The 27,158-nt window shown below is 41.5% G+C and overlaps 2 protein-coding genes across 4 annotated transcripts in view; both read right to left on the minus strand.

Moving 5' to 3' along the window:
• POLR3A (RNA polymerase III subunit A) overlaps positions 1 to 27,158 on the minus strand; it is a 614,347-nt gene that overhangs the window by 190,238 nt on the left and 396,951 nt on the right. The gene's annotated exons all lie outside the window — the stretch shown is intronic.
• DLG5 (discs large MAGUK scaffold protein 5) overlaps positions 14,078 to 27,158 on the minus strand; it is a 159,790-nt gene continuing 146,709 nt past the window's right edge. For all 3 annotated transcript variants that reach the window (XM_075217086.1, XM_075217087.1, XM_075217085.1), the window contains 2 exons: positions 19,141 to 19,250; positions 14,078 to 16,767 (listed from right to left, as the gene is read on the minus strand). In XM_075217086.1, the coding sequence (XP_075073187.1) occupies positions 16,664 to 16,767; positions 19,141 to 19,250 (214 nt within the window). In that variant the 3' untranslated portion in view covers positions 14,078 to 16,663. The remainder of the gene's footprint in view (positions 16,768 to 19,140; positions 19,251 to 27,158) is intronic.

Below are 27,158 nucleotides of genomic sequence, written 5' to 3' on the forward strand. Positions count from 1 at the left end.
CGGGAACACCATATTTTAAAATTTAACTAATAAAAGGTATATTTTAAATAAAATAATTATTACAGAGTGCCCTTGTTAAGCATGTTTTCTTCCTCTACATGTGTTTACAAACTGAATATTTTACATGCAAAGGCTCACCAATCCAGCCATATGATACACAATTGAATATAAGTCTGGATATGTAAATATAAACAAAAATACTTAGTGCGGTGATATATAATCTCTTTTTATAGCTGTAAATTTAATGCGCCAAGCTGCCGTATAGATTACAGGGAGGTTTGAGGCTGCGATGCAAACTGTTTGGCTATGTGTGGCCGATTGAAAACAGGTAAACCGTTGGTTTAGTCAAAACCACCATATAAAGACTGGGTTTTTTTTATACCTGTTTTGATTGGCTTGATAGCTTAAACATGCTGTTTGAACTCTCTTGCCATTCAAAACATAAGGGGAGGCATCATTGGCATATAAATAATGGCTGCAATCATTATTTATTGAGGAATTGACAAAATTAACTTCTAAGGAAAATTTTATTTTTCATTTTATTAAGGTGGAAATATTATTGTGTTATTTCATTATGGGAGCACTATGTAATGAATTATGTGTGCATCATAAATAATTATATCCCCCATTAACAATCAAACAGTATTGCCGAGTTAATATAATTATATATACATATTTCCCTCATAATATAATACAATAATAGTGTACCTTTAAAATAATGGAGAAATAATTTTCCCTATGCACTAATTAGAAGCTAATTTTGCCCCTTAATCAATAAATAATGATTGCCCCCATAATTTATATGTCAATGGTGCTTCCTCTTATGTTCTGAATGACAAGATAGCTGAAACAGCATGTAGTTTGCGCGATCTTGCCTTTTACAACCACCTCTTTCTTCTTGCTGTTTTTCCCGGAGGTTTGTCAAACAGCAGCTTAGTAAACCTGGCTGTTTGCATTTTGATTATGTTAAAAATCGGCGTGGTGGTTTGTAAAACTGTGGTTTTCAGCCTTTTAACTGGCGGTTTGGCCTTTCATAAACCCAGTGATTTAATCAAACCCTCCTTTAGCAAAGCTAGCCCTTAGACTTTGATGGGATTCATGCTTTCCAGAATAATCAATACATCCTCCCCCATTAAAGTGTTTGATATCTCAATCTCTAAATGAAACACTTAGGGCTAGATATACTAAACTGCGGGTTTGAAAAAGTCGAGATGGGCAACCAATCAGATTCTAGCTGTCATTTATTTAGTGCATTCTACAAAATGACAGCTAGAATCTGATTGGTTGCCATAGGCAACATCTCCATTTTTCAAACCTGCAGTTTAGTAAATATACCCCTTAGTGTAACGGATTAAGTGGATTCTGGACTATTCTTGATTAGCGCTGGCTTACATGAGGTGCGGAGTCTAATGAACTCCCCGGTGTTCACCAAGAACCACTGCAAGGCGGAATGGGCTTAGCTGCCGTGAGAGATGCAGGTCGCGGTCCTCAGGCTCGTCTCAAGAAGTAGTGTAGCGGCAGGTGCAGCAGGAGGATGCAGCGAGAAGGTAGTAGAGGCGTCAGACAATCCGGGTCAGGAGCAAAGGCAATCAGAGTAGTCAGCAAGCCGGGTCGGTACACAGGTAAAGGAGATCCAAAAAGGTTAGCAAGCCGGGTCGGTACACAGGAGGTCAAATACACTGGGAGCAGGCACAAGGAGGAACAGGAATCATTCTCTTGATTGCAACAAAAGTAACTCCAATATGTGTTCCTTGCGCATGCTTTTATTTTTGTAAATAAAACTTTTTATATCCTTATAATTTTCTTGGTTCTTTAGGCAAGAGCTTTCATTATTGTTATTATAATAATAGTGCTCCTAATGAAATGTAAGCTCTCTGTGCCCACTTAGAAAAACATAATTTAAGACAATTGAGGTTCAAACTAGCAGTATTTTAGGAAAAGAAAAAAATGGACCTTCACACTTCCATCATGCACACAAACTAATTTTATGGGGAAAGGGACAAAAAACAGAATGTTAGTGTACTTGTGTGTTTGCATAAGCTGGGTATCTAAGAACATTTATGCAAACAGAAATGTAATGTTGGGGTGCATTTTTGTAAATGATCTGTATTATCTCGTCAGTATACCAGGATGTTATAATCACAGAGTAACTATGATACTTAGGGATTCATAGATCACACAGGCAAGGAGAGTAGAAAGATATCGGTATCTTTATTACTGTATGAAATCTAAACTGTAAAACAATAGCAAATATGTCCAACTAGTTGGTAGGATGCACAATTTCCTGGTTCATATGGAATTAGGAAAATACTTTTCTTTATAAAGAAAAAGTTAACCCCCTTCCCCCCCCCCCCCCCAAAAAAAAAATGGATTTGTTTATAGAACCAACTTGTCTCAATGTATAATAATTGTATAATAATGCTTGTACCACAATACTTTAATTTATTCTACTCCTCTTGAGGTTGTGATGGAGGTCAAAAATATTGCTCTTGGTGAGAATTTAGAGTGATATTTTCCATAATAGCTCAAAGAGTTCTACTGTTCGAGCTACTAAAACAAGACTGAGGTCCCATGATGTCTCAAGTTTTTATACAAGGTTGCAATCTCTTGAAATCTTTTGTTTAGATCATCTGATATTAACATTGTGTCCAAAAACACACCTAAAGTAGACAAATGTACCTTTAATGTACTAAGTGCAAATGCTTTCTGTAAACTTTCCTGAAGAAAGTCCAGTATCTGTCGTATGTTGACTTCTAGTGCATTAATTACTCTAAATTTGCACCCTCCAATAAATGTTTTCTATACTCTACAATAAGCAAGAAAAAAAATCTTCTATAGTATTTCACGATGAACCATTGGTTTGCTTGATAGTAGTCATGGTTGTTCTAGGAGCATCACGCCAAGATTGAACTTCTAAGATCTTGAATGGGCATCTATCTATCTAGTTGTAGGATCCCAAACTTTATTTTATTTGTTGAAAAATCTGTGTTCAATGTCTATTTTCATTAATGAATTTAATATCAGCTAAAATAATCTGCCACCTTGTTGTCTTTCCCTGCTATGTGAAGTGCTAAGAGGCACTTAAGTTTTCCTCTGTCTGTATTGCACGACACAACATCCTTGCTTCCAGGATGTTTGCATTTAGTCTTTTCCTTTTGTCTCCCTGCACCCTGTATTATTTATGTGCTTATCTACCTCGGGAGTTTGAACCTTTTGTCACCCTCCCGTTTCTGAAAGGAGTATTCTCCTTTCCTTCTATGTTGCATCTTGCTACCAGTCTAGAGAACATTGGTTGTTTTGTATAAGTCTTAGCAGTTGCCTCAAAATATCAGATTGTGAGTGCCTGCTGCCAGACGTGGCAAATAATTGAAAAAAAATAATTAAAATACTTGCACCATTTACGTACACAGTTGTTTAAACTAACAACCAAAAGAAACCCCCAGAAAAAAACCCAGCCCCAGGGAAGTTACCCTTTATACAGGTGAGCAGATCCCAAGGGAAACGATACTGGGGCCCTCTGGGTTCTCTCTCCAAAACAGGTAAAACAAATCCTAGAGAAAGATTAAAAACCTCATTGCTCTTCAAAGCGGAGTTAGGCAAAGTTAGAGAGAATAGGAAAAAAAATAAAAAATAAAGGATAGAAGGAACCACACCACATAACTTCTGGGAGCGGGAAACTTTTTTCCAATCTTTAGGCTGGGTACACACTACAGAAAATTTATCCCAATGTGATATCATTAACGAATTTACCAATGACTGAAAGTCCCGATCAGCATACCGACTCACGTATACACACTATACATTTTTTACCTTCAGATCTGTGCTCTTCAGCAGTCATAACCATCGCCTGAAAAAAATGTGATTCTCTAAATTCTATGGAGATCTGATAATTAGTGCATACACATTGCAAAATTGGAACAACAGTTCAATCGCTGACCGAGATTTTTAGTCCATTTATAAAATCAAACGATACGATGTGCTTTGGAACGGAAATTGTTCATCCTTAAGAGCACACACATTAATGCAACATCGGGCCGAATGGTCGTTTATCGTTTGATTAGCCCAATGATTTGGCAAAAAACCTGTAGTGTGTATCCAGCTTTAGCTGACTGAAGGATTAAACACATATGTAAGGGCAGATAGAGTCTCATAAGAAACATATGTAAACATATGTAAAATGTGAGGTTTGATTGCCTGAACTGAATTACTAGATTGATTATGCATCATTAAGGAATTAAAGTGAATATTCATGAAGATTTAAATAATCCACATCAATCAAGAACTAGTGTTATATGTAAAAAATTTTGTAAGCCTCGTTACCGGGGTGAAACGCATTGGATTATTCATACTACAAAGATTTATTTACAACATAAGAGACTGTAATAGAGGTTGGACTTTCACACTAAAACACCAACTGTTCAGAAGTGCTTCTATGATATACCTGGGATCAGTGCAATTATTTAATTTTCACACAACCTAACCCATTGCTAAATGAATGGGAAACCATAGGAATATACCACTACAGCAGGATAGAATTATACATTGGGCTTCCCAACAGCAATGGTAAGCAGAAGAGGCGGCACTACTGTGCAATCCAGACAGAGGACAGGGAAGACTGCAGTTCCCACAATCGGCCATGTGAGTTTGCCATAATGTTTAATGTTATGTTTAATGTTATGTACCTTCTCTCCCCTATCTCTATATTCTCATCCCCTGAGATGGCAGTACCCCATTTTCACCAAACCTTAGCAACGGCCCTTGATCAAGTGGCTCCAGCAACACTACATGTCGACTTCGATGTCAACCGTGGCACACTAAAGCAACACGAAATCTCCAAAAACTGTACCATAAAGCAGAACTTCACTGGCGTAAATCTCGCACCTCTAATGACTTCTTCACATATACTTCTGTCTACCACTCCTATCGAAATGCTCTGGACACTGCAAAACAAACATACTTCCAATCTCTTATCTATGCTCAGGCGTCCAACCCCAAACGCCTTTTCAATACATTTAAATATCTTCCTACTTCAAGGACAAGATTGACAAGATCAGACTAGAAATGGTATTGTTACGAGCCGCGGCGATGTCCAGCCGCTGCGACTCTCCTACATCCGTCCCGGCCGTCGCTATAACGATCGGGACGTCACTACCGGGGGCTCGCCGGCCGCTGCCATAGCAACGGCCAGACGCTCTTCTGTCCAGCGCCGCGTCCCGGCATTACAGAGAAGCCGGGCGCATGCGCAACAGCGGGGCAAGCCTGCGGGCTAATTAATTCTATCAAGGGACAGCCTGTGGGCAATTAGAGTATTGGGCTCTCATTGGTCTGTTTCAGTATTTAAGGCAGGGAGGGCTTAGCCTCCCTGCCGGTTATAGCTTCCAGTTCCTGTGTCGCTGCCTGCTGTTGCTCTCCTGTACCTTTGGTGATAACCTTTTGGATTGATTTCTGCCGTGTATGACCTCTGCCTGTTTCCTGGATTTGCCTGTTTGCCTGTGCCCTAGAACTACTGGCCTGTACCACCGTTTCTGCTGTATTGCCTGTGACCTCGACCCTTGGCTTGTTTCTGGACTATTCTTCCTAGTAAGTGACCCCTGACCTCGGCCTGGCCTTTGGAACTGTTGCCTGCCATTACCTCTGCTCCTGGGTTCCCCGCAGCTGATACACACCACACGACCCTCTGTAGTCTGCAGCCAAGTCTGTCCCCACCACTAGGGGCTCCAGTGAACACCTGACTATAGAGTAGACTCCGGGTGGTGTTGTATTGGTTGGTAGGGTTCCCGACATTATAACCGGCCTAAAAAATCTTTGGAGAATTCGCTTCAATGGAAGAAAACGGAGCAAACCTTTCTCCAGCTCAAGTTCTGGCAGGTCAGATCCAGTCCGTCTCACAAGTGGTCCAGAACCTGGTTCAACGCCTGTCTGTTCAGAAAGAGGCCACCAGAGCCGCTCAAGCTCAAGCCCGGCTAGAATCATCAGTTCCTGCTGTGGAACCCAAGCTGAATTTGCCGGATCGTTTTTCTGGGGACAGGAATCTCTTCCGTAACTTCAAGGAGAGCTGTAAATTGTTCTTCCGTCTCCGACCCCGTTCCTCCGGCTCTGAACAGCAAAGAGTGGGTATCGTGATTTCCTTGCTTCAGGGGGACCCACAGTCCTGGGCCTTCAGCTTGCCTTCTGACAGTCCTTCTCTGAGGTCCGTGGAATCCTTTTTTGAAGCCCTAGGACTTCTGTATGATGACCCGGATCGGGTAGCGTCTGCTGAGGGTCACCTCAGATCCCTAAAACAAGGCCGACGTTCTGCAGAGGAATACGCTGCTGAATTCCGGCGCTGGTCCACTGATAGCGAGTGGAATGACACGGCCTTACGCAGCCAATTCCGTTTGGGGTTATTGGAACAAATAAAGGATTCTCTGGTACAGTATCCGTCACCTGCTTCCCTGGAGGGACTCATGCAGCTTACAATCAAAATTGACAGACGCCTCAAGGAAAGAAGAAACGAGAGGGAAATATCCATTCCCAGTACGTTCCTTACTGCGCCTCCTCCTACCATGGAAGCTGCGGAACCGATGCAGTTAGGTGCCTATCGCCTCTCTCAGGAAGAGAGATCTAGGAGACGCACCTTAGGTCTCTGCCTGTATTGTGGTACTAAAGGTCATCTCCTGCGCTCTTGCCCCAACAAGTCGGGAAAAGATCAGGCCTAGAGAAGGTGGAAGAGATTCATCTAGGTCTGCAGTTCATTTCTTCCAAAAACGCATTAATAGTTCCCGCTAATCTTTCCTATGGATCACACGCTTCTGATACCTCAGCCTTTATTGATAGCGGTGCCGCAGGCAACTATTCGGATACAAGTCTTGCCAAGGCCATTGGAACTCCATTCATCAAAATGGATTCCGCTATTACTGTCTGTGGTCTGGACGGGGGCCCTTTACCGGGTGGCAGGATAGCCTTCACGACTCCGCCCCTACGTCTTACAGTTGGGTCTCTTCACTCTGAAACCTTATCTCTTCTCTTCATTGATTGCCCTTCTGTTCCGCTAATTCTCGGTCATCCATGGCTCCGCCTTCATAATCCTGTGATCGACTGGAATCTGGGAGAAATTACTCGTTGGAGTACTCACAGTTCCCAAAGTTGTTTGACCATGTCTCTGCGGCTTCTGCAGTCGCACCCGGATCAACTGCCCTCTGTGTATAGCGAATTTCAGGATGTGTTTTCCAAGAAGGCAGCTGATTCGCTACCTCCACATAGAGACTTCGATTGTGCCATTGATCTGCTTCCAGGTTCCAAGTTGCCCAAGGGAAGGTTGTACTCTCTTTCTGGCCTGGAGACTAAGGCTATGCAAGATTACGTGGAGGAAAACTTGCAAAGAGGGTTCATCAGACCTTCAAAGTCTCCTGCAGGAGCGGGATGTTTTTTCGTTTCCAAGAAGGATGGTAGTCTATGCCCCTGCATTGATTATAGTGGACTGAACAAGATCACCATCAAAAATACTTATCCGCTTCCGTTGATCTCTGTCCTGTTTGATCAATTGAGAGACGCTACGATATACACCAAGATAGATCTACTTGGCGCCTATAATCTTATACGCATCCGAGAGGGCGATGAGTTGAAAACGGCCTTCAACACTCAATCAGGCCATTATGAATATCTGGTCATGCCCTTCGGTCTGTGTAATGCGCCTGCCGTTTTCCAGGACCTTATTAACGAAGTACTCCGTGAGTTCCTGGGCCAGTTTGTAGTGGTGTATCTGGATGACATCCTGATTTATTCAAAGTCTCTTTCTCAACACCGAGATCATGTCAAACAGGTTTTGCTTAAACTCAGAAAACATCATCTCTTCGCCAAGCTTGAAAAATGTGAGTTTGATGTCGGAAAAGTGTCATTTCTTGGATATGTAATTTCTCCTGATGGATTCTCTATGGACCCTAGTAAAGTCCAAGCCATCCTGGACTGGGTACGTCCTACGAATCTGAAAGCGATCCAAAGATTTCTGGGCTTTCCAAACTACTATCGGAGATTCATTCGGGCGTTCTCGGATCTCGTGGCTCCCATCACTGCCCTTACCCGCAAAGGGGCGGATCCTTGTAATTGGTCACCAGCAGCCATTGCATCATTTGAAGCTCTTAAAACAGCGTTCACTACTGCTCCGGTCCTCAAGCACCCTAATCCACAGTTGCCATTTATTCTAGAAGTTGATGCCTCGGAAATAGACGCTGGTGCCCTCCTATCCCAGAGGGACCCCGGGGATTGTAAGGTGCATCCATGTGCCTTCTTCTCACGCAAGTTTTCGTCTGCCGAAATCAACTATGATGTGGGTAACTGGGAACTTCTGGCAATCAAGTGGGCATTCGAGGAGTGGCGTCACTGGCTTGAGGGTACAGTCCATACTATTTCTGTCCTTACTGATCACAAAAACCTATTGTACATTGAATCCGCCAAACGGTTAAATTCTAGACAAGCTCGGTGGGCTTTATTCTTTACCCGCTTCAACTTTATTCTAACCTATAGACCCGGTTCTAAGAATACCAAGGCGGATGCATTGTCCAGGAGCTTTCTACCTAACCAATTACCCACTGGTGAACCATCATCTATCATTCCGGCTTCTATCATTCACGCTGGGTTGACTCAGGATCTAGGAAACACCATACGTCAGTTTCAGAAAATTGCCCCTTCCGAAACACCTCCAGGACTTCTTTTTGTTCCAGTGCATCTTCGAAGAGCGGTTCTCGCTGAGGCCCATGAGAACAAATCAGCAGGGCATCCGGGTATCTCCAGGACCCTTGAAATACTTGCACGTTCTGTATGGTGGCCTTCCTTGTCCTCGGATGTGGAGAGTTTTGTTCGCACTTGTGAAGACTGCGCAAAAAACAAAACTTCCAGAACTTCTCCGTCAGGTCCACTTATGCCCTTGTCTCCGCCTATGAGACCCTGGACACATCTGTCCATGGATTTTATCGTGGATCTGCCATGTTCTTCAGGAAACAACACAATTTGGGTAATAGTGGATCGTTTTAGCAAAATGTCCCATTTTGTTCCATTAACCAAACTCCCCAGCGCTCAGGATCTGGCTGTGCTGTTCGTGAAACATGTTTTCCATCTTCATGGTTTACCCATTGACATTGTTTCCGACCGGGGTTCTCAATTTATCGCCCAATTCTGGAGGTCTTTCTGCAGTCTCCTGGGAATTAACATAAGTCTCTCTTCAGCCTATCATACTCAATCTAATGGGCAGACAGAGAGTAAACCAGTCCTTGGAGCAATATTTACGTCTCTACAGCACAGAATTTCAAGACAATTGGTCATCATTGCTTTCGTGGGCTGAGTTTGCGTACAATAATGCATCTCACTCTTCTACTCAAGTCTCTCCATTTTTCTGTAATTTTGGCTTCCATCCAAGGTCCAATTCATTATCATCACTCAACTATTCTGGTCTTCCAGAGATCCGTTCCACAGCTTCATACCTTAAATCTGTTTGGAAGAAGGTGCATTCTGCATTAACTCGGGCTTCTTTCCAGTCTAAAAAATTTGCGGACCGTCACCGGAAGGACTGTTCATTTAAGGTGGGACAGAAAGTCTGGTTGTCCACACGCAATATCAAGCTCAAACAGCCTTGTAAAAAACTAGGACCTAGATTTATTGGGCCATTCCTGATCATCAAACAAGTCAATCCTGTCGCCTTCAGGCTAAAGCTTCCGCAGTCACTTAGGATACCGAATACCTTCCACTGTTCTCTCCTGAAGCCGGCTATTCCTGCACGTAAGTCTAAGCTTCGTTACTTACACAGATCTCAGTCTGTCATCCCAGAGAGCCACAGGGAACTCTTGGTGGAGAAGATTCTGGACTCCAAAAAGGTCCAGGGGCAAATCCATTTGTTAGTCCAGTGGAAAAATCGTGGGCCGGAGGAAAAATCTTGGATTCCGTGGAGACGCCTACATGCTCGCAAACTCATTGAGGATTTCTTCAAACAATTCCCTGGCAAACCTGGATGTCGGGGTGCTTTGACCCCTCCTCAAGGGGAGGGTACTGTTACGAGCCGCGGCGATGTCCAGCCGCCGCGACTCTAATACATCCGTCCCGGCCGTCGCTATAACGACCGGGATGTCACTTCCGGGGGCTCGCCGGCCGCTGCCATAGCAACGGCCAGACGCTCTTCTGTCCAGCGCCGCGTCCCGGCATTACAGAGAAGCCGGGCGCGTGCGCAACAGCGGGGCAAGCCTGCGGGCTAATTAATTCTATCAAGGGACAGCCTGTGGGCAATTAGAGTATTGGGCTCTCATTGGTCTGTTTCAGTATTTAAGGCAGGGAGTGCTTAGCCTCCCTGCCGGTTATAGCTTCCAGTTCCTGTGTCGCTGCCTGCTGTTGCTCTCCTGTACCTTTGGTGATAACCTTTTGGATTGATTTCTGCCGTGTATGACCTCTACCTGTTTCCTGGATTTGCCTGTGCCCTAGACCTACTGGCCTGTACCACCGTTTCTGCTGTATTGCCCGTGACCTCGACCCTTGGCTTGTTTCTGGACTATTCTTCCTAGTAAGTGACCCCTGACCTCGGCCTGACCTTTGGAACTGTTGCCTGCCATTACCTCTGCTCCTGGGTTCCCCGCAGCTGATACACACCACACGACCCTCTGTAGTCTGCAGCCAAGTCTGTCCCCACCACTAGGGGCTCCAGTGAACACCTGACTATAGAGTAGACTCCGGGTGGTGTTGTATTGGTTGGTAGGGTTCCTGACAGGTATCCTCTTCCTCGACAAGCAATCAGCTCAATTCCTTCCCACTACCCTCTGACACCCTCTCTTCATTTGACCCCACAAATGAAGAGGAAATTTCTACGCTCTTATCTTCCTACTCTACCTCCTGTCCTCTTGATCCTATTCCCTCGCAAATTGGTAGATCCCTGTCTTCTGTGCTCATTTCCCCTCTAACTCAAATCTGTAATCTCTCGCTCTCTACTGGCATCTTTACAACACTATACAAGCATGCAGTGATTACTCCTATTCTAAAAAAAACAAGATTCCGACCCAAACTCTCTATCAAATTACCGTCCCATCTCTGAGCTGCCGTGGCCCTCCAAGCTTCTAGAGAGACTTGCCTACACTCACCTCACACGCTTCATTTCCGCTAACAACCTGTTGGATCCTCTTCAGTCTGGCTTTCTTTCTCAACACTCCAGAGACTGCGCTGACCAAGGTTGTCAATGATCTGATCACTGCTAAAACTGAACGCCATAACTCTCTCCTAATTCTCCTGGATCTCTCGGCTGCATTTGACACCGTTGACCACTCTCTTCTCCTACAAACGGTGCAATCCCTAGGTCTTCAAGACACTGTTCTATCCTGGTTCTCATCCTACCTTTCTAATCGCTCTTTCACTGTTAATTTCTCTGGAGGCACCTCTGCTCCGCTTCCCCTATCAGTTGGGAATTCCACAAGGCTCAGTGCTAGGTCCTCTGCTGTTCTCTATCTATACCGCTTCTCTTGGAAATCTAATAAATTCCTTTGGCTTTCAGTATCATCTCTATGCGGATGACACCCAAATCTATCCTCTCCTTATCTCTCGACATCTGTGTTGTCCCGTGTAACTGACTGTCTTTCTGCCATTTCATCTTGGATGTCCTCTCGCCAATTTAAACTTAATCTTTCTAAAACAGAGTTAATAATATTCCCACCCACCAACAAGAGCATACCTGACATTTCTATCTCTGTTGATAACATGACCATAAATCCCACCCCACAAGCTCTCTGCCTCGGTGTAATCCTTGACTCACACCTATCCTTTGTTCCCCACATTGACACTATATCTAAATCATGTTACATACATCTAAAATAACATTTCCAGAATTCGCACATCTCACGCAAGACACTGCAAAAACCTTAATTCATGCACTCATCATCTCCCGCATTGACTATTGCAATTTCCTCCTTACTAGTCTTCCCAATAACAGACTCAAACCTCTACAATCTATTTTGCACGCTGCGGCAAGACTGATTTTCCTTGCAAATTTGTTCTTCTGTTGAATCACTCTGTATGTCTCTACACTGGCTGCCTGTTTTGTACCGAATCCAATATAAAATACTTTTACTAACCTACAAGGCCATCAACAAAGCTGCACCAACATACATCTCCTCTCTTGTCTCAAAATATCTCCCAAGTCGGCAACTCTGTTCTACACAAGATCTGCGTCTCCCATCCACCCTCATTACATCCTCCCATTCCCGGTTCCAGGACTTTTTTCGGGCTGCACCCACTCTATGGAATTCTCTCCCTCGCAGTAAGACTCTCCTCTGGTCTACAAACTTTCAAGCATTCTCTGAAAACCTACCTCTTCAGACAAGCTTATAATATTCCTCAGCCACCCTCTTAACCTCGCTACCTTTAGCTTGTTACACAATTTCACACAAGACAACTACCCCCTGACCAACATTGTTGTGTGACGGGTTCATTTAGCTTATGAGTCACTTTTACCTTTGCAGTCTGGCTGGGCCAAAATGCAAAATGTAGACTTACCCTCATGTGTCATTCTCCCATTGTCCCACAGATTGTAAGCTTGCGAGCAGGGCCTTCTCACCTCTTTGTCTGTTTTACCCAGTTTGTTTATTAGTTTATTATGTTTGTCCCCAATTGTAAAGTGCTACGGAATATGTTGGTGCTATATAAATAAATGATGATGGTGTGAGTCTGCCATAATGTTTGAGGACTCGTCTACATCCTCAACCAAATATTCTATTATCATTGGGTCATATTCCAGTACAATGGGATATACAGTGACTGCTGGCTCATTAAATTACCATGAGCCATAAGGAGGGTACAGTAATTAATCATAGGGGTACATTGTGCTTCATCAATAGGTTTAATATACAATTTGATTACACATAAATCATTTTATGATCTTTCATTTAATAATATACAAGAAAACACTAATTCCTCTATTACAATATGTAAGTGTATCTCTCTGAGCCCAGAGGGTACACATTTTTCTTTTTTTTCACCTGTTTCCTCGAAAGTCCCTTCATCCTTACTCCAACACATTTCAAGTTACAGGTTCCCGTAACAGCCCTATCCATTTTTAAATGTATTTCTAGTTGTAAGACCACCATTGATGTTTGTACACTGGGTGGTACACGAGCACCTCCCATCACCACATTACTCTGTCAGCATAAATCTCTATACGTGCTGGCAATTTTAATCCCATGGTGCCTATTAGGGTTCAGCTTTTTATGCCAACAGTCGTACCCCACTCTTACACCAATCTGCTAGGTGATATATGAAGCTGCCACCAATCTACTGTGTAATATGCAGACTGTAATATAGTGGCTAGTGCAAAAGGAAATTCTTCCGTCTTGTGGCTAATGTGGAAAGAATCTTAATTCTAGAAATTACTACTACTGAAAACAATTATCCACCATCTGGCAATGGAGCTTCTATCAGCTTCCGTTGGATCCTAAACTCTGTATTCTGTCTTATATTGAATTCTAGCAGTGAATCAGAGCTCTATCAGTCATGAATAGTAGCTCTGTCACCAGTGGTCATCCCTCAACCATTCCCTCAGGCTGAAAATTCCTCTCCAGTGTATCCCCTCAGGACACAGATTGCACTGTAGTTGCTGCAGTTGTCACTGCAGTAATTCCACACGTGTGGAAACTATGCGGGATATAACAACTGTCATAATACCTGGGGAAAAAAAACCAACAAAAACTGGTGCAAATGTTACAAAAATATAATATCTATATATAAAATGGAACTTTGATAAAACACCTTGTTTCTAACTTTAGAAAAACCTATTTGATCCAAGTACCTGTGTTAACAACTTGTCCTCTTCAATCATTTTTGAATAATTGCCACAATTGGAAAATTATCTTTTTTATTATTCTGTGATAAAAATATAACTTAATGCTAGATAATATTTTTGAAATATTTATTTGTATGTGTGTGTTGTGCTGGTTCTATATCACTTTTTTGTTCCATACCGTGTCCACATACTAATGGCTGCAACAATGTATTACATGTAAGCATTCATTGCAATCCATATTTAGCTCTTACCACAAACTGCAACAATTTATAAAAGCACACAAAACTGAACACAATATGGAGGTTGATGTTTTATTAATTATTTTTAATGCTTTTTTAGTTTTAGTAAAAACTGAATCCTACTAATTTTTTTTACCATTCAGGAGGTATGTACCGTTCTTCGTTAACACCAGACCCATTTGAAACACTAGCATATATATTACTGTTATATATTTCAGTTAGATGTTTCAGCATGTTTTTGTTGTTTAAAGATGGGATCATCATTAGCATTATCTACATAGAATGCTCACCCCAAGTATCTCTTGTTGAAAGTAGTGCAAAAGAATGCTTTGAAGGAAACCTATGCTTTCAACATATTAGGAGCAGGGTTCTGAATGTGACAATTATATTGCACCTTTGTGACACAAGAGCTTAAAGCCTGCATTGACTGGGTTTATGCTGATAATCTGCAGGAAACAAAGCATTAAAAGCCTGTATGAGCCTATACCTAAACCACGTTTAATAATATATGCTCATAAAGTCAACCTACTACAAGTACTGATTTTTTTAAATCTATTTTTAAGATCTATTGTTGGGGCTAAGCTTTTAAAGCAAAAGCTAAACATTTTGAGTGCACATCTTTTTGGGGTCTGTACTAGTTCAAATTGGCTACAACTTTTGGTGAACTTGCTCAGAAATACTACATAAATTGCATGCATCTGCACTACATGGAAATTGAGTATAGGTCTGTTCTCACAGCTAGTAATTATGTGAACACAGCACTATTAGCCTCATGGAAATTTTATGTATTTTGAAATATAATCAGTGGCTTGTATATGTATATGCCTTTTCACTTTTTTGCACCCTGCACTACCTTGTTTGGTAGTATGGTAATACATTTTAGGACAATGGCGGGCAACAGAAGGTCGCACTGTAATTTCTTGGTGGTGCGGTAGGCATGGGATATTATATTTTATTGCAAATTTGGGCCCTCTTTAGGTAAAAAGAAAAAAAAAAGTGCCATATTAGAGTGGCCCAATAAGAGAATTCAATTTCCTGGCTCTTCTACATGGGCATGGTCTAAATAATGATCACTGATAGATTAAGTGTCACGATTAACCAGATGAACACTATCGCCTTTTTACATGATTTTTCATGTCTTTTCTCAAATTATACCTTGGGGCGGGGTTGGAGGGATACCTATACAAATAATTTTGAGCGATCATATCTAACATTTTTGGAAAGAACAGAAACTGGAGTAAGCTATAACTTTGCCTGAGAAATCACTTTAACACAGTTCTTGTTTTTTCTATTCTGCTTTGCATGTGTGAATTTCGGCACTCGAGTTGACACTTATATTAAGGTTAACAAATGTACTGGTTAATCTAAGAATAAATCATTATATTAATACAAAAACAAACCAAGTTTACTACCTGTCATGCGAGGCAAACTACCATGGAGACTAACATTTTGGTTATTAAGCCCCCAGGTATTGAATGTATTCTGAATCTAAACTTAAACGATATCCATGTGTAATCTCCTTTTCTGGATATCTTGCCCTGAAAGGAAGCAATGGGTGCTTGAAAATGCTTGGTATAAAACCATTTAGTGGATCAACAGCATTGCAAGACAGCCGTGTGTTTAAATGCTAACAAAATCAAAAAGAATTTTCATCCGAGACAGTGATTTCTATATTCAAACTCAGCCAACACACATATTTATGTATTTCTGTGTGTATAAAGGTCTTAAATGAGTTTTACTGCCAAGAGGCATGGAAGGTGCATTGCACTGATTTCACAATAGCTGTGTACACAAAGTTCTTGACAACTATTCTGGAGCACAAACATCAGGGTATAATCTCTGATTTACTGAAAGATTTTTTTTTAAACAACTGGCATGTTTCAAGAAAGTTTACAAAAAAAAGTGCAGTTACATGTAGTGTCACATAAACTGGTTTACAAGAAACAAATTTTGGAGCGTGCCAAGAAGCCCCTCATTCAAGTATCAGCAGAAGCAACTTGATGCTTAGTCCTCTGCAGCAGTAAAGGGGTTAACGTGTGATAGAAGTGTTTTTACTACAGGACCCAAGCTACATTTAAAATGATACACTGGTGACAAACAGTTCTTCATGTTTTAAACCCTCATCAAGTACCTATAATTAGTGTGTTATGAAAAGGAAAGAGGGGAAAAAGTAAACAAAAAAGGCTCCCAAATTGATCTGCATAAACTACAGATTAGCTGAGCATGTCAATAGGTCCCCTGTAATTTGAGCAGCTCATTTATAAAAGTCATTATTGTGTTGACGGTGCTCAACAGTCTTTCTGTTTTTCCGGTCCTGGACCGCTTCTGTTTTTCCATGGTCCTGTATGTGAAGCGGTTAACTACCTATGTCCATTAGCTTTTTCAGTGCTGGCTTCTGTATGAATCCTCTGACGCGATGGAGACGAATAAAGCCATTCTTTTGTCCAAATTTACGCAAATCTGGCTTACCACTAACTGTTGGACTGCTGGAATATTTTTGGTGATGCAGTGGCTTACCCATTCAGATTGCCATTGTCTGAACTATGGTTCTTCTATATTTTCAGTGACAGCTAAGTTGAAGATCTCAATGGGTACAGACTAGTCATTGCCCTTTATAGTTATGTGGGATGTAGTATGAAGAACATCACAAGACTCCTGCTGGGATCCAAAGGGCTTTGTTCTGTTCTTGATCCACAATTGCCAGAATCTGAGTGCAAATGCTGAACAAGGCTCCCCCTTGTATTACACCTGCAGGGGGGGGGGAATAAAAAATAAATAAAAATAAAGCACGGGTTAGAAAACAGTGCTCTTACTGCTCTGTAAGTATTTGGTTCCTCCATACCCACTGAATCCCCTATGACAACCGTTTTACAAAGTACACTACTTTACAGGGACAGTCTCTATTAAAGTCAATAACATTATGAGAATAGCGACATGAAAGGGAGCTCTAGTACATAAGCCAATTGTAAACCAAAAACTGTTACTAGTGTGCATAACAAAAATATGCTAACATATCCTTGCAATGCTGACAGTTTCCTTCCCTATTCTCCATGTACTTTAACACATTTTAATTATTACATATGTTTTTTCTGTTTAGGGTCTTGGTAACACAAAAACATTTTTTGCATTTTTTTTTTTTTTTTTTAAATTTACAAAATTATATATCTGGAAAATATTTTTAACCATATAGGTAGGTATAAGGGGATAGTTATAGGTTGAACTTAATTTCAAGAATTATCAGACAATACTACATAAACCAGATAGTGGCATGTCTTTTATATGTAGGTTTAAAATCATTCATATAAAACCTTCTACTACTCTGTAGTTCCCATAGGCGATGGAGCATGTGATGTTCTCCTAGCCAATAATTCAAGCACATTGTACCTCTTCTTCCCACACTTCAGTCACAACGCACTTCAATAACACCCCATTCACTACAAACCCACTCACAAATTAACCTACTTACAGCAGATGTTGTGTGATAAGCGACACCCAGACACAGACAGACTGGGAGCGCAACGTGAGGTGATGACGTCCTAGCCCAACATTAAATTAAGATAGCAATGTAAAAAAACAGTTAAATTCAAGGGGCCCAGTCAGTCCGGGCCCCATACAGCCATATCCCCCTGACAATAGTGTGGCTATGGTATAAAGTCTGATAAGGGGTGGAGACAAGATGTCTAGTTCCCTGCACCCCAATTAACAGCAGCTCTGCAGACAACAGGTTTGCTAATTATTGTAACAGACACATTTTATTTGCATGTCCGCATATACAGCAAGATAAAGCACAAATATAAACACATTTAATAAGTATACATTTTGCTACATAATAATGAACTATTTTTAACAGAATAGTCCCTTAAGGGTGGGTCTGTGGACAATGACTGTGTGGATAATCTATTTACCTGCTCAGCCGCACAGAGTTAGCACCTGGGTGTTAGAGTGATGCAAGATCTCTAAAATTATGTGAAAACAACAGTACTTTCCCCGAAATATTATAACATTGGATTGTGATAAGCCATATAATATAAATGTACTTTGCACAATAATTGCATATATACATCACTGCACCTAGTGCAGGCACATTCGGAACATAACTGACTATATTAAATACATTTATCCCTTTTGACTGGGACATTAACTAAAACACATTTTCTATGTGATGAGGGTACCAGAGATAAAAAGTATAGTAACTTAACTCCTATTAGTGTGAGAAATGAGGCACAGTTTGTCTAGGTAATAAGGGACCTTTTGTTTCCTCACAACTACCATAAGTACATTATTTCCAACTTACCAATTTTATGCAATGGTTACATTTGCTACTCATGCCAGACACTATCTGAAAATTTTCAAAGCTAAGGTGTAAGTTTCCTATAACAAAATTGTAATACTAAGGGCTCATTCGTACATATTGCACTTTTCCACATGTTAAGAAATGCATGAAAAACACATTAACATAGGACAAGCGAGTCAATTGTGCCTTTACAACAAAGCATGTCCATTGACATGCATTCACATGCATTATCTCACGCTACCAGTACAATGGAACGCATTGATAAAAGTGCACCGCATGAAAAATGCGGTAAAAACACATTACCAAAGCATGCTATATTTCATGAGTTTTCAGCCACTTTCCCAGAAATATGTGTATGAGCATTCAATGATACACAGTCCCAGCATGGAGATGCGTGCAAATTGGGAAAATAGTCTGCTGTATCATTACTGTCAAAGTATTGTCTATCAGCACTATACAGTCAAATATCCACTAGATTCTTTAATACCTGATGAGGTGGGTTCTGGCTGTGCTGCAAAGCTATATGACAACTATTCGGCGCTGCGGAAACCTTGTGGCGCCTTATAAATAAATAATAATAACTACTATTGAAATGTGTTTTTTATTAAAAAAAAAACAAAAAAAAAAACAACAAAACACCACGCAATATCAATCCTTACGGCAATTAAATATTTCAACTCATTTCAGCTAGTAACCAAATCTTTCATACCATGTAAAGTGCCTCCTCAACCGGAGGTTTCTGATAACTATAGAGACTTGTTGATAATGACAAGCACAAAAATATTCAATTGTATAAATCTATTAGTGATGCTTGATATTGCCCTCACCTGTGAAATACTTGCTGTATTCCTGTTCAATCTTCTGCGCGGATTCAAACTGCTCTTTGGAATTTTTCTGTGTCACTTTGTCCCTTAGAAAGATTGGGTCCTTTTGTTCCCTACAGACAAAGCAGAAAATGACAAATAAAGACAATTATTCATTCCAGAGCAATATTGCATGTACAATATGCACATTTCTTTAAAGCCACATTATACTTTGGAAATATAACTAAGTGATTGTGGCAAATAAAAGCAACCCATAGATAACAATGATATAGTAATTACACACACTGGCCTAATGATATAGAAATCGAGAATCACACCATCTACTGGATGTTTTAGTGACTACGTGTAAGTAATCTGCAGTAAGATATAGAATAGTGAAATTAAAGAGTGTGCTTTAAGTACTGCTTATGAAAGCGTCCCAGCTAAACAGTTACCAAAAATGTTTTAGTGCTTATTCTCACTCTACAGCATTAGCTGCAAATATTTTCAGTCCTGACCAATGCAGAAAAATACAACAACAACAAACTGATACTTAATCACTGTCCATATCTTAATATGCAATTCATTTACAAGGAATATGGAGCTTGTGCATGTGAAAACATCCATTTAATTTGTGTAAAAGTGCAAAAGAGTGAACTACAAGTCGAAAGAGCCAGTGTCTTCATTTTGTACCATCATGCATTTAATATTCTTTGTTATTATTTTCTGTGTATGATCTCTTCAATGTGGCTACCTAGTTTACTGGAGTATTACTAGATAAATAATAATTAGATTTTTTTTTCTTAAACGTGCAGCTTCTACTATGCATTTTTCATTTAGAAATTCCAATTTCTACACAGAGCAATCCAATTTTCACAATATTAAGCCAGCAGACCAAATTATAAAACTGCCTAACAAAAACAAGGCTATCAGAAATCTAAAATTATTTTTTGTAATATAATTTTAAAGCAATGAATAAAATGGTCCAACATTTAATATGAGACTTAAAGAAAGTTTTCTTTCCCTTTATTCATTCATTTGTAAATAGGACCATTTCTAAAAAAACTAGGGATGTGCACCGGCGACTTTTGAGGTCTCGTGTTTTGTGTTTTGGATCCGGATTTTCTCGATGTTTTGGGTTCGGATTTGTTTTGCAAAACACCTGCCGAAACGTTTTGGTTCGGATTTAAGGTTTTGGATTCGGATTTTTTTGGAAAAAAAACTAAAAAGTGTAAAAATCAAGTTTTTGGGCTTATTTTCACTCCTACGCTATTATTAACCTCAATAACATTCAATAACAATAATTTCCACTAATTTAAAGGCTAGTCTGAACACCTAACACCTCACAATAATTTTTTTTTTTAGTACAAAACGTTGCAACGAGGTATCCCCACAATACAATTAAAAACCCATCATCTGGTCTGAATTACACCCAAAAATAGTATCTGGACTGCGTAGGAGTAGTGGGCACCACAATAAAAAATATATAGAAAACCTTCAACAGGTCTGAATTACACCCAAAAATAGTATCTGGACTGCGTAGGAGTAGTGGGCACTGGGCACCACAATAAAAAATATATAGAAAACCTTCAACAGGTCTGCATTACACCCAAAAATAGTATCTGGACTGCATAGAGGACTGGCCACTGGCCACCACAATATAATATATAGAAAAACTTCAACAGGTCAGAATTACACCCAAAAATAGTATCTGGACTGCGTAGGAGTAGTGGGCACCACAATAAAAAATATATAGAAAACCTTCAACAGGTCTGCATTACACCCAAAAATAGTATCTGGACTGCGTAGATGACTGGCCACTGGCCACCACAATATAATATATAGAAAACCTTCAACAGGTCAGAATTACACCCAAAAATAGTATCTGGACTGCGTAGGAGTAGTGGGCACCACAATAAAAAATATATAGAAAACCTTCAACAGGTCTGAATTACACCCAAAAATAGTATCTGGACTGCGTAGGAGTAGTGGGCACTGGGCACCACAATAAAAAATATATAGAAAACCTTCAACAGGTCTGCATTACACCCAAAAATAGTATCTGGACTGCATAGAGGACTGGCCACTGGCCACCACAATATAATATATAGAAAACATTCAACTGGTCAGAATTACACCCAAAAATAGTATCTGGACTGCGTAGAGTAGTGGGCACCATAATAAAATATATAGAAAACCTTTAACAGGTCTGAATTACACCCAAAAGTAGTATCTGGACTGCGTAGAGTAGTGGGCACTGGGCACTGCTATAAAAATTATATAGAAAACCTTCAACAGGTCTGAATTACACCCAAAAGTAGTATCTGGACTGCGTAGAGTAGTGGGCACTGGGCACCACAATAAAATATATAGAAAACCTTCAACAGGTCTGCATTACACTGCACATACGGCTGCTCCTCCATCCTCTCCATCATATACATATTGGAGTTTCAGCGTGTGAAAACCTCCTTTTTGATAATGTCAGTGCATTTTGAATATTTTTCAATTTGCCCCACAACACTGAATGTACTTTATCTATGATACGCATCTATCTATCTTGAATGCATAGTGTGGTGGCCCCGATACACAATTTGGTACCGAGGCCACAATATAATAAAAAAACCCTCCACGGGTCAGAATTCCACCAAAAAAGGGTATGGACTGCGTAGTGTGGTGTGCCCGGAACACAATTTTTTACAGCGCCAACAATATAATTAAAAAATTGGGCATCAACTGTCACCGTTGTTTAATATCTGATACACCTAAGTATGGACTGCACAGTGGAGTGGCCCCAGTAGTAAATTTGGTGCCGGGGCCACAATACCTCCTCCAACTTCCAAGTGTAGTGTTTATAAAGACAGACAGCGTCGAAGTGTTATTAGTTGACTTTGTTAACCCTAAAATTGTCCCTGTTGCAAATATTCGTGCAATGGACAGTTACTTTTTCATTGAAAGACTCAAGCTTTCAAGTGTAGTGTTTATAAAATATAAACAACAATACAGTAGTTTTAGAGCACGTCAATACCTCGTTTTAAATTATGACAGGGCATTTTACTTTTGGTTTAATTTCTTGAATTTGTTTAAATTTGGTTTTACTTTTTAAACATGGCAAACGACTGTTGATTGGTCATATAATGCAAAAAAAAAGTTCCAAGATGGAATTGTCCTTGGGCCCTCACACCCACCCTTATGTTGTTGAAATAGGACATGCACACTTTAACAAACCAATCATTTCAGCGACAGGGCCTACCAAACAACTTTGGCTGAAATGATTGATTTTTTTGGGCCCCCACACCAAAAAAGCTATTCATCTCTCCCTGTACAGACTAAACAGGCTCTACTGAGGCAAGATGTCGTCCTCATCCTCAACCTCTGATTCCTCTCCCCCTACAGTGTGTACTTCCTCCGCATCACACATTATCAATTCGTCCCCGCTGGACTCCACAACCACAGGTCCCTCTGTACTATCTGGAGGGCAGTGCTGTACTTCATTGAGGAATTGATTATTCATTTTTATAAACATCATTTTTTCAACGTTATGAGGAAGCAACCTCCTTCGCCGCTCACTGACCAGGTTCCCCGCTGCACTAAAAACTCTTTCCGAGTACACGCTGGAGGGGGGACAACTCAGGTAAAATAGAGCCAGTTTGTACAGGGGCTTCCAAACTGCCTTTTTTTCCTGCCAGTAACAATATGGACTGTCTGACATGTCTACTTGGATGGTGTCAGCAAAGTAATCATCCACAATTTTTTCTATTGTGACAGCATCCAATGCAGCGAGAGTAGACATGTCTGCAATGGTTGGCAGGTCCTTCAGTCCGGATCACATGTTATCAGCATCCCCGCCAGCGCCTCTTTTGGGAAAACTGAGCTTTTTCCTCGCAGCCATAGATGTGGAAGAAAATGAGGGTGGAGCTGTTGGCATGTCACGGTCCTCTTCAGAGGACAATCTCCTGACCAGCAGGTCTTTGCACCGCTGTAGACTTGTGTGCGCCGGAAACAGAGACACAACATACGCTTTAAACCGAGGATCGAGCACGGTGGCCAGAATGTATTCCTCTGCCAGGATCCGAGGGTGGTCACTCTTTTAAAGTCAAAGCGTACGAAGGGCTACATCCACAAGAGCTACATGCTTGGTGTAATCGCAATGGCTTACCAGCTCCTCCCTCACTTTCTCCAGCTGCTTCTGCAACAGCCTGATAAGAGGAATGACCTGACTCAAGCTGGCAGTGTCGGAACTGACTTCTCGTGTGGCAAGTTCAAATGGCTGCAGAACCTTGCACAACACGGAAATCAGTCTCCACTGCGCTTGACTGAGGGGCATCCCCACTCCTTTGCCTATGTCGTAGGTGGCTGTGTAGGCCTGAATGGCCTTTTGCTGCTCCTCCATCCTCTGCAGCATATAGAGGGTGGAGTTCCAGCGCGTCACAACCTCTTGTTTGAGGTGATGGCAGGGCAGGTTCATGCTTTTTTGATGTGCCTCTAGTCTGCGGTAGGCACTGGCTGAATGCCGAAAGTGTCCAGCAATTTTGCGCGCCACCGCAAGCATCTCCTGCACACCCCTGTCACTCTTGAGGTAATGCTGCACCACCAAATTAATGGTGTGGGCAAAACATGGGACGTGCTGGAAATTGCCCATATTTAATGCCCGTACAATGTTACTGGCATTGTCTGACACCACAAATCCCCATGAGAGTCTAAGTGGGGTAAGCCACTGGGAGATAATTTCCCTCAGTTTCTCTAATATGTTGTCAGCGTTGTGCCTCTTATTAAAGCCTATAATACACAATGTTGCCTGCCTTTGCACGAGCAGCCATTTTGTAGATGCTGCTACTGATGCAGCTGTTGCTGTTGCTGCGGAAGGGGATGCATCTACCCAGTGGGCTGTCACAGTCATATAGTCCTTCGTTTGCCCAGAACCACTTGTCCACATGTCCGTGGTTAAGTGGACAGTGGGTACAACCGCATTTTTTAGAGCACTGAGGACACTTGATCGTACTTCTCTGTACATTTTTGGTATCGCCTGCCTAGTGAAGTGGAATCTCGACGGGATTTGGTACCGGGGACACAATACCTCCATCAACCCTCTAAATCCCACTCCACTGATGGCGGACACCGGGCGCACGTCTAACACCAACATTGCAGTTACAGCCGCAGTTATACGCTTTGCAATAGGGTGACTACTATCGTATTTTGTGGTCATGGCAAACGACTGTTGGACGGTCAATTGTTTTGTGAAAGACTTAGCGGTCTTACGACTTCCCCTCTGGGAAGATGACCGACTAACAGCAGCAACAGCAGCAGTGGCAGTAGTAGGCGTACCGCTGCAGGATTCCTCGGATGAATCCCGTATTGAGGAGGACTCAGTCTGGCTGCTGACTTGGGCTGCAGGACTGAATCTGATGGAGATTGTGGAGGAAGTTGACGAGGAGGGGGTTGCTGGTGTGTATCCAACTGGACCACGGGATTTAGGTGTCCCTGTACCGATGAGGGTCCTAGCCCCAGTTCCTGAACTAACCACTGAACTATAAAGGTTATTCAGGTCACGTATAAGGGAGGATGTTCCTAGGTGGGCAAGATCCTTACCCCTGCTTATTTGAGCTTTACATAAGCTACATATGGCCATACATTGGTTGTCTGGATTTGGATAAAAATAATTCCAGACCGAAGAGGTGCATTTTTTGGTCTTCTGACCAGGCATGACGATGGGCTTTTTCATCCCATGGACATCAGCTGTTTCCCCCCCTGGTGCCTCATTTACAATAACCACATCACCATCCTCATCATCAAGTTCCTCCACAGCGCCAGCTACATCATCAATAGGCTCCTCCCGAGCCACCTCTTCCCGTACAGTGATGGGAAGGTCAGGCTTGACAACCACCAACACCCTTGGACTCGCCTTGGGGATTTGTGATAATTTCTCTTTAGAAGGCAGAGTTGTTTGCTGTTTTGTTGCTGACAGCATAACGCCCTTCAATTTTTTGTAGGGGGGGGGAGGAGGAGGAGGGATAAGATCCGTGGGTGAAGCTGAACCACTAGTCATGAACACGGGCCAGGGCCTAAGCCATTCCTTGCCACTCCGTGTCGTAAATGGCATATTGCCAACTTTACGTTTCTCCTCAGATGATTTTAAGTTTCTCTTTTTGCTACTTTTTCTTAACTTGGGCTTTTTGGATTTTACATGCCCGGTACTACGAGATTGGGCATCGGGTTTGGAAGACGACGTTGATGGCATTTCATCGTCTATGTCATGACTAGTGGCAGCAGCTTCAGCATTAGGAGGAAGTGGGTCTTGATCTTTCCCTACTTTATCCTCCAAATTTTTGGTCTCCATTATATGTAGCACAAGATACTGTAGAATGTGTGAACTTGGTAATATTGCAGTACCAATGGACTTATACTGCTGGATTGGTTTTGCAAATTTGGTTATAATTACTTTTTTTTTTTAATTTTTTATTTTAATATTTTTTATAACTTTTTTTTTATTTTTTAAAAACTTGGGAATAATGGGGAAATAACTATGCCCTTAGAAGCACAGAGCACAGGACACAGCACCACTGGACTGAACAGGACACAGCACAGGACCCAGCAGCACTACTGAACACAGCAGGACAGAGCACAGGACACAGCACCACTGGACTGATACTGCAGAATTTGTGAACTTGGTAATATTGCAGTACCAATGGGCTTATACTGCAGGATTGGTTGTGCAAATTTTGTGGTAATTAAAAAAAAATTAAATTAGTTTTTAGTATTTTTTTAAATAACTTTTTTTTATTTTTTTAAACACTGGGGAATATTGGGGAAATAACTATGCCCTTAGAAGCACAGAGCACAGTACACAGCACCACTGGACTGAACAGGACACAGCAGCACCACTGACCTCAGAAGGACAGAGCACAGGACCCAGCAGCACCACTGACCTCAGAAGGACAGAGCACAGGACCCAGCAGCACCACTGACCTCAGAAGGACAGAGCACAGGACACAGCACCAGTTGACTGAGCACAGCACAGCACAGCACAGCACAGCACAGCACAGCACAGCACAGCACAGAACTGAACTGAACTGAACTGAACTGAACTGAACTGAACAGCACGAGATATAGCAGGACAGAGGACCACCTAACACACCCTCCCTCTACCCTGATCAATGCCCGAGTGAAGATGGCGGCGACTAGCGGGGAATTTATAGGAGCCGAGTATCGCGAGATCCGACAACGGGATTATGAGTCAGAGCCTCAGTTTCAGATTTGAATTTGGCGCCAATACCCGGATCTGTCTCGGATCGGCAACGTTCGGGTGGGCTCGGATTTCATAAATCCGAATGCGCTCATCTCTAAAAAAAAACAAAACAAAATATTACCACTAAATCAAGAGATCGATTTGCATTGCATATGCAAAAACTGCTGTAGCAAGACAATTGTATCCAAGTATATGCATTTATTAGAGACCCAGAGAAATGGTGCCAGAGTTTGGATAGGAGCAGTGCTACTAGTGGAGACGGAGCGGGGATTTGCCTGCCGTACTGCTGAAATGTACAGTTATCTGGACTCTTCTGTATGAAGATATCTGTATGTATGAAACAGGGGAGCATTCAGTGCTCAAGGCACGCTCTGGGGCTATATATGTATACAAAATGAGAGATTTATATTAAGACAAGGTGTGCAGCATGATATGATTAACTTAATGGTTGAGATTTGCTGTGATTGTTCTGCACTTTTATATAATTGTGTACTGCAAAATGATATGAGTAATGACAATCCAATCTATTACATACAGATGATCTTTCTTAGTAACTGTAGCTGATCCTCAACATGTCACAATCTTATACTGCAAGTTGCTCACTTTATTTACCCAAATAATTTTTATCATTCACATAATCAGTGATCCAGACCTCAATATCTATGTTGACAACTGTACCTTATTACCATAAGCTCCACATTATTGACCTACTTGTATGAGCTCCTGGCAATCTATATGACCCACAATCTAACAACCCAGTACATAACATCACTTATTTTTCCCCTTTCACCATTACAAC

The sequence above is a fragment of the Mixophyes fleayi genome, chromosome 6 (assembly GCF_038048845.1).
Source record: "Mixophyes fleayi isolate aMixFle1 chromosome 6, aMixFle1.hap1, whole genome shotgun sequence".
Lineage (NCBI taxonomy): Eukaryota > Metazoa > Chordata > Amphibia > Anura > Limnodynastidae > Mixophyes > Mixophyes fleayi.